Below are 8,883 nucleotides of genomic sequence, written 5' to 3'. Positions count from 1 at the left end.
TTTTTTGTCATCTCCATGATTACTTTTTCCATGGCTTTATATCTAAGACTAGTGAGACTTGTGGGTCTTTAGTGTCCAGGGTCTGTTGTTGACCCACCTTTGTGCAGAAGGATAACTGTTGCCTTTCTCCATTCATGAGGCACGAAACCTGTTTGGAGGCTACAGTTAAATAGTAATTCTGGATGCCCTGATAGGTCATGTTTCATGCTATTTAGAAGGCATCCTGGGATATTGTCTGGGCCCATTGATGCAGTGTTCTTGGTCTTAGAGAGGGCATTAAGGACCTGTTCCCTAGTGATAGTAGGGGGAGTTATATTTGATATTTTCTGAGGGATTGTTGAGGGGGAGAGAGATAAAGTTGGAGCTGAATTTATCATAGAGGAACCTTAACCAGTTTTCAAGTTGCACTGGAGCAATGTCTGGTTGAGAAACTTGCTCAGAGTAGCACAGTAGGCATTGAAAAAGGTGAGAGGAGCTCTGAACAGGTCACACCCTCAGCCCTTTGCATGAACTGTAATAGGTAAATTAAGCCCAGCAAAATTTACTTCATTCACACTCCCCTGGCTACTGTACGTTTATTGTAACTGGAACCAGTCACCTTTAAATAGGCAGTTCTACTGGACTCTGTCATAACCTTGTTACATAAAGTGAGTTTTCACAGAAAAGATCGAACATACACATCTTAAAATAAAAGGGTTGTGCAGCAATGTTGTTTACTTCAAGCAGAATACCACAGAAGTACTTTGTGTAAAATGGTTAGTTCACTTGAGGGAGAAAGGGTCAGCAAAGTTAACCCAACTAAAACTTTACCTTTGTAGTAAATAAAGAGAAATGTTACCGGTCTGAAAATGTGGGCTTGTACTTTGCATCCATTCTCTTGATGCTTGAAATGCAATAAATAAGAGCTAAATTACATGAAAAGAGAAAATAAAATGTTAAACTGGATAAGCTGTATACTTTGAAGAAACTGATGCACATGATGGTAGGTAGTTTCTTTTCATAGAACAAGGTTTACAGTCTCTTATTCAGTTAACTGACACAAAACAACTAAACATTTTCACACTCCGCGTTTTCTCAGTGCTACATGTTCTGTTTGGGATTATCACTGTCCAACTTTCCTTAGATATGTGTGTCACGGAAGTTTTTTTTTGGCTGTGAAAATTCTTTACTGACTTAGTCTCTGCATCTGCTAAAGGCCTCATTTTTGCTGTGATTTACAGAATATAAGTATTACTTTAGAATGTTGGTCTCTAAACATTTCGGTTATACTCATTGGTGAGGAAATTGTACCTTTCATGGCACAAATGTTAATGGGAGTAATCTGATTTTATGAAGGTAAGTTTTGAGATTTCTAATTCACAAAAACTAATTTTGTGAGCTACTTCTGCAGACTTGCTGTGCTCTTTTCTAAGAGATATGAGGCATATATCTTGCCTTTAAATGCTATTGAGCTAGCCACAGTGATTGCTATGGTGGTGCACAAGTTTGAAAATTCAGATTTTAGTATAGAGCTTGTGGAGTTTAGTCTTGTTCTACTGTTTCTTTCATCTTTTAAACCTGTTGGCATGACTTTGTCAGAATGAAGAAATCTGCCATAGCCAAAGAGAGATATGGTAAGCGCTTTTAAGAATGTCTGAAAAAGGTCTGTAACTACAAAAATGTAATTCTCTGTGAAACATCGACCCATCTGCAAGTGCTAGGATTATTTTTCATTGCAAGGGAATTATGATGAATGTAGACACTGCATACAGGCATTTGATTTATTCTTTAACTGTAAGTGAATTAATTTAGAAGCCTCAAAATATTTGGCATAAAGCATTCCTGCATATTGCTAAAGGGGATATCCATAAAGGTACTTATTTTATTTATTTTAACATTTGTTAACTGGGTTAGTCCAATTGGGTTTTAAGTAACCCCTTTTTTGCGGAGACCCAAGGAGAAAAGCTCCAAAATACAAATATCACAAAAAATATGGGTACAGACAACGATCAAAAATCACAATCTGGAATATCCAACAATGCTGTTTTTTTTAAGATAAGTTGCATACTCGCATGCAGTAAAGATACAGTACAGTGTTAAAGCTAACTAAATATATTAGTATAGCTTATCAATGTCAAAAAAAAAGTAGAGTAGCAGGGTTAGATTATAAAGGTAAGAAGAGGATAGAAGCATGGGGGAAAGAAGTGATAAAGGTGTAGAGTAGAGAGTTAGACAGCAAACGATAGGCAAGATGTAGTAACACTATTGAGACTATTTAACACTTTCCTTGATAAGGAGAAAAAGAAAATAGCACTTAAGAAAAAATTCAGTAATTAATCCATCCAGAAAAATCCAGCAGTTAATGCAGCCAAGAAGAACTTGCCATTTATTACACATTTGTTCGGTATTGGACCACAAGATCATGTACACACTGCATTTGCATGCATTATTGGCTTGAAGAATAGAGAAAAGCTGGAAAGAAATTAGCAGAAACAAAATAGTATTGTGGTAGAACTTGAAGAAGGCTACCAGTTTTTCAGGATGGAAATGGTGAGGATCCATTTGCTATGGGAAGGTCTGCAGCCAGAAGCTAAAGTTGTTGGTAAAGCAGCTGAACTAAGATCTGGTGTAGTTCATGGAAAACTGTATGAAAGAAATCCTAGATATTTATTTATGCAAGACAAATATTAAATCTGAAGGAAAATGAGCATCCAGAAGTGTTCTTCATTCCTGGTGAAAGAAAATAAGCATGTAAAAGCTGTAATGTTTGAGTTATTGAGAGTCCCCTGAAGCTGTCCATTTCAAAATGTAGTGCAGGAAGAACCTATCCAAAGGTTAACCAGATGTCCACTGTAAGTAGTCCTGCTAAATACTTCGGATGTAATGCCATTGAAGAAATCTGATAGATATGTTGACTGTTCCAGAGTTAAAAAGAGATTCAAAGGACTAGATATGTTGACTGTTCCAGAGTGGAAGAGAGATTCAAAGGACTTTAACATGTCTTTGCATGTAAAAAACTTTTGGTTTTGAAATAGCCCATGACATGCTTTGTGTAATGATGTTACTGACAGTGAGCAGTGTAACATATTACATGCTAACTTGTAGATGATTTATAGATATTTTATTTATAATTTAAAAAATATGATACAAGATAAAGGGCATGTACCTTTAAATGTCAGTGAGGTAGTAGCATCAATTAGCATCTCGTGGCACGCTGACGTTCCTTATAATTTTGTTTTCATTGTAGACCTCTGGGAGTTTAGATGACTCCTACTTCTCTGTGTTATTTATTTACCCCACCCAATTCCTTCAGTAGGGCAATACACCCCATGCAGAACTTCCTTTTGGATAATTAGCACCTCACAGTGGGAAATTCAGCTTTTGAAATTAGGACACAACAAAGTTGGGGAAAAAATAATCAAAGAGCAAAGTGCCCCTGATTTATCTGATCTGTATGTTATAAATGACTGCACAGCTTTCTCATTTTCTATAACCTCTGCCTTTCTTATGGTTCCCATTGTTTGTTACATATTTAGTATCACTTTTACTTCATACATTAACCAGATCAATGCTTGTTGTTTTCTTCTTTACTCATTTGGGACTCTTACATTCCCATTCTAATCCTCTCTTCTTTCATTCTCTTTCTAAAAACTCCCCTTAAGTTATAGGATGGCTTATTTTATAACTATTATATGCATGCTCTATGTATATAGTGGGTTTTATGTGTTATACATACTGTAATCTCGCTCATTTTGGTTGAATGTTTCTCATTTGTATTTCATTGATGCTCTTTATACATTTTTTGAGCTTTTTCCCTGGCCTTCATCTGAAAAGGGTCTGTGTGCCCAGTTGGACTATCAATGTTAAATGCAATGAATAAATTAATGAACAATAAATACAGCTGTGGACATTTTTCCACTAAAAGAAAGAAGTTTTAATGTCTTGAAATAAAATTACAGCAGGCAGCAAAAATGGGGATGAAAAAGGATGCTTGGGGATGTAGTTAAATGATGCAACAAAAATATCATTGGCCCAGTCCATGTTTTTTACAAATTTATAAAAGCTGCTGGTCAGACCACATTTCAGTTTGGTTAAAATGGGAGTAGTAGAGATGCTATTAAGCTTGAGAATCCTCAATAAAAGTGTCGGTGATTGGTTCACAGTGACTCTTGTGTATGTTTCCTGTTATGTGTTATACATTCTGGAAACAGTGGCTAATGTGAAGAGGAATTTTCTGATTTTCATGTTCTTTCCAGGGTACCCGTCAGTCTGGCTGAATGTCATATTTGCTGCTAGGGGATGAAAAGAGTGAAGCTGTAAATGACTGTACGCAGTAAATTAGGTGCGTTTCTCAGAGCCTAAACTGAAACTGAAAACAAATATGTTGCCGTATGTGTTTCGTCTCCGCCAGAAACATTCAAGTGTGATAGGCAAAATGATGTCAGAGAAAGCTAGATAAATTTCTAAAGAAAGAATAATGACATTTCATTAAGTCCTAGCATAGTGTGCAGCAGACTAGAATCAAAATGCTACAGACTAGAGGAAACAAAGTCAAACATGTTTAATATACTGAATGAAGCACAAGGATTGTGCTGTAGGAAGAAAGTACACTCTTGGAAAAAATGTTTGGCGTAGTTGTCTTGTAATGTAACATTTCATACACGCGCAGTTTTCTTGCTTGCTTTTTGTTTCCTTCCACTCCTAATCCTCTCTCCTTCAGTGAATCTCAGCCCATTCTTTCCCTGTCAATGACTATTTGTCTATTGGAGTGGGTGAAAGATGACTGTAAAATAGCTGTCATCCAGGTAGGCATGAAGGTTGTTGGTGCCATGGCTGTTTGTGGACCATCATCCATATTAAAACTTTTCATAAACTAATGAAAAAATGGGCAGGATGTTAGCTGATGTACTTTCCTTAGTTTTGGCTGTTTGGTGGAGCAGATCATGTTGTATTATGAGAGATGAATGTGATTTATGTAATTTTCAGTTGTTAAAAGCTGCAAACCCACACATTTTAAATGAGCAAAAGTTTTACATGCATCTGTATTCAAACTTGGAGCTGGGAGTTAATTGAGAGACTCTGCCCCATAGATACTTTGGTTTCTTCTGTGACCTTCCATTTATTTTTGTAGAAGTATTTCTCATATAAGGAAATATTTATCCTAAACACATTCTTTTTACATTGTGTTCTGATTAGCCATTAAGTGCAAAATACTTGTGCTTAAAGTTACTACGGAGAGCTATTTTCAGGACATACTTCATGATTATATATTAATGTATTATTACATAATGTACCCACCAAGTGAAAGAATGGGTGAATGCATGTTATTAATTATTCAAATCTCTAGCGTATACTTGGATAGGCAGACTAGACCTTTATATGTGGTAGCTCAGGAATGCTGCACCCACCCACCCCCAGTATTGTATTGGAATAGCAATCCAGATGCCTGATAGTGTGGACAGAACCTGCAGGATGATCTTCCAGCATCGAGGGTCTGTGTGTAGCTTAAGACACTGATATGAATGCAGTTTCTTTCCATATGTGTGCATTTTTCAGTAATCTTGTTTTTCAAAATCTGTTTTCCAGATTAAGTACTTTTAATCAAACATTCCGGCTGTTGTATATCATTGCCCTGGCCATCAGTGATGAACATATCTATAGAAATGAAACTGAGATTTATCCTTTAAGTCAAAACATTGCCTGGGACTTTCATCTTGGCTGCAACAAAAATGGTCAAAATACCTGCACTGCAAAAGTAGCTACATATTTTTATAGAGAATAAAGCTTCCTCCATCCACCTAATGTCTCTGCTTTCCTAAACAATATGTAATGAACTCCAAAAGCACAGCAGCTTGGGGAGAAAGGCAATTTTCCTGCTTGTAGCAGTTCTGAATGGTGGCATGTGTTTTGCCCATCCATGTGACCAAATAGTCTTGCATAACCGATCTTTGCATGATTATCTTTTTCATAATCTGAGAAGCAGATCCAGTATTTAAATGTCGGTGACATGAGCAACCATGTTCAAATTTAGAAGTTTTAAAATATGTTTAAATGTAATGTTTTACGTTCGTTTTTTAGAGACCATGGATCTGTTTTCAACCAGCATTATAAACTGGGAAGTAAAGATTATTAGAAATGCTGTTCATTTTAAGCATTGTACATTTTATCCTCCTTATTCTTAGGGGAGAGCTATTGCTTTGGGATTTGACAAAGTCTGGAAAGCAGAAGTGGACGCTTTTTGGATTATCATCGGAGTGGCAGAATCATTCAAGGATTGCATTCAGCCTTTGTTCACTTAAGATGGCAGATGGAAAAGAATTGTTGTTCTCAACCTCCATGGATAGAGATGTAAGTTTTCTGTGTGTGATGTTCATGTAGCAGCCATAACAGTGGATGTTGTTTTTCTTAAATTAATGCATTGCCCTTAACTCAAGCTCTGTTCAAGACTCTGCACATAGTACTGCAACTATCTCTTTTTATATAGCCTGCTCTAAATGTTATAAACCTTTTTTCACTTCATGTACTTTGTGTTGTCAGTGGTAGGTTGGAGTCACTAGGTATATGATGTACCCCTAACAAAGGAAAGGTGCAGTATAAACTGTATACCATTGTACTTATGATAATTGATATAGCAGAAGTCCTATTTCATTTCAGAGCTGAGAACTCCTTAAGTTTCAGAAAAGTTCATGTAATTTTGTTAGGCTTACTGGTTATAAGTAACACCTCTAAATTAAAATCATGCTGATTTCTGGAAGAATGACATGATTAATTTTTGTGTCATTTAGAGGCAATATCTGTGTGTGTTTTTTTTTGTCTTTCGTATTCACATAAACAAGAAGTTCTATAACTATGTTCTTGCTTTCTATACATATGTGGAACATTTAAGAATGTTTTCTCTAATTCACTGTGCTATTTCCCCTCATACTGCAACTGCATTCATATTTGTGTATTAAAATATATTGACCTAACCAGGGTTAGCTGGCTAATGCTGACATAGTATATTTAAGGATATTACTTTTATTTTCCTCACCACTGTATGGATTACCTCTGTTGGTGACATTTTGTTGCTTTTTGATCATACTACTTTTATGAAGCTGCAGATTAAATCCTTTTTTGTTGCTGTTTGCAAGTTAGTTCTTGGATTGCTTAGCTTTATTTTCCCTTTAACTTTCATAATTTGATAAACTTTGAGTACTCTTCCTTACACTGCCTTGGTTACATTGTGCACCTTGTTCCATTTTAAATGTTCTTGCCACACTGTTAAATTGTATGGAAGTGTATGTTATCACTGTTTTATGTTGCACTGTTGGTTAGCATGGCATGGACTTATTTGCTAGTATGGTGGATTGATTGGAGTGTCTTGTAAAGTAACTATTGTTAACTGTTGCAGTTAATTGGGGTGCAATTTTAATGTATTGTCTTTTTGAAGTGCTTGATAGATACTGGTTTGTTGGATTTTGCCTTTTTGGCAGTGTTTAAATTGCACAGAAAGGATGTGAAGTCTTAGGAGGTTACTAGGCTAATGGCATTAGAGCCCTTACAAGCCAAGAGTTTTTTTTCCCATAAAAAAAACCTCAGTCGGCACCTTTTACCCCTGTCAATGAGGGAGACGGTTGGAACCCCTGGGACAAATTTGTGGATTTCTATCCACTCATCAAGGTTGCACTTGGAAGGGTCAGTGGTGTACTCTGACACATATGGGGAGTCTATTCCAGAGACTGGGCAGCCTCTGGGAAACAAAACTCTCTCCCCAGCAGGTTTTGTTAATGTTGCATATTAGATTTAGGCCTTTCGGTTGGGTAATGCATGAGGAGTTAGACTTACAGATATGGAGAATCTCTAATAGAGCAGGGTCCGAGATTTCCTTGTAGGTGAGAGACATATCACCTCTGAGCAATCTATATGATACTGAGTAGAGTGATTTTGATTTGACCTTGTCCACGTAAGACAGGTGTTGAAGGCAATGAATTCTCTTTGAGAGTTATTTCTGTGGTCTTTCCAGCTGGTGCAGGTATTTGGAGAGATGCATACCAAACGGCGTGTTGTACTCAATTACTGGCCTAATGAGGGAGGAGTATAGAGAGCTAATAGCCTCCTTTTTTTTCTGGATGCAATCCCTTTACTTATGAGATGAACCAAGTAAAAGACTTTTCTGACCACTGCCGCTACATGATGGTGGAATGTGAGATTGTTGTCGGCCTGTGTACAGAGGTCTCTCACCACATGTTAGGGGATTGCCGCTAATGTGGTACTCAGTAGGGGCTGTGTTTTTGCAGAATGGTATGATCAATTAAATTTTTTTTGCATTTAACTTAAGGCCATGACTTTAGCACCAGTCATTTGTTGCTGTGAGACCCTCTTGTAGTATGTTAACATCATTTGGGGAGTCAATGACAGCACCCAACTTACAGTTGCCTGCAAACTTGGGTCAGCCACAGGCATTTTGTCTTTGCCTGGACCTTTTGAGAAGTAGATGCTCAACAGCAGTCCCAGGACAGATCCCTGGAGAATACCACTAGAATCCCTATGGCCTACACATTCTCATTATTTTGATCTGCTTACCTAGTCTGTTTTTCTCCTCAGCTTAGCATACAAGATGAAGGAAAGAAAATACTATGTTTTTACTTGAATCAATACCTAAAAGAATTGCATAAATTGCTTTTCTACAGACTTGAAAAAAATTAATTGTTACTCCACAAATATCTCACCAGATCCATCAAGCCTGAAATAATGTTGTTTAAATCAGGTTTGAAGACTTTCATTATCCTAGCTAGGAGTGCACTGTTAGCAGTCTTAGGTGGTGGAAATAAAGCGTGGATCACTTTCTTGGCCATTTATAGTTAGGAAAATGTCTGCTCTGAAGGATTACTTCTTCGAAGCATCTATTCCCTTGTTAAAAATGAT

The 8,883-nt window shown here is 36.9% G+C and overlaps 1 protein-coding gene across 3 annotated transcripts in view; it reads left to right on the top strand.

Annotated features, from left to right (window-relative positions):
- Positions 1 to 8,883, top strand: part of GEMIN5 (gem nuclear organelle associated protein 5) — a 1,677,795-nt gene that overhangs the window by 160,733 nt on the left and 1,508,179 nt on the right. For all 3 annotated transcript variants that reach the window (XM_044069545.1, XM_044069544.1, XM_044069546.1), the window contains one exon: positions 6,162 to 6,327. In XM_044069545.1, coding sequence (XP_043925480.1) covers positions 6,162 to 6,327 — 166 coding nt within the window. The remainder of the gene's footprint in view (positions 1 to 6,161; positions 6,328 to 8,883) is intronic.

This window comes from Protopterus annectens, chromosome 4.part0, assembly GCF_019279795.1.
Source record: "Protopterus annectens isolate FY-2018-M chromosome 4.part0, PAN1.0, whole genome shotgun sequence".
In the NCBI taxonomy this organism is placed as follows: Eukaryota; Metazoa; Chordata; order Ceratodontiformes; family Protopteridae; genus Protopterus; species Protopterus annectens.
Note: the sequence above shows the minus strand (reverse complement) of the source record. Positions and strands in the feature narration are given on the sequence as shown.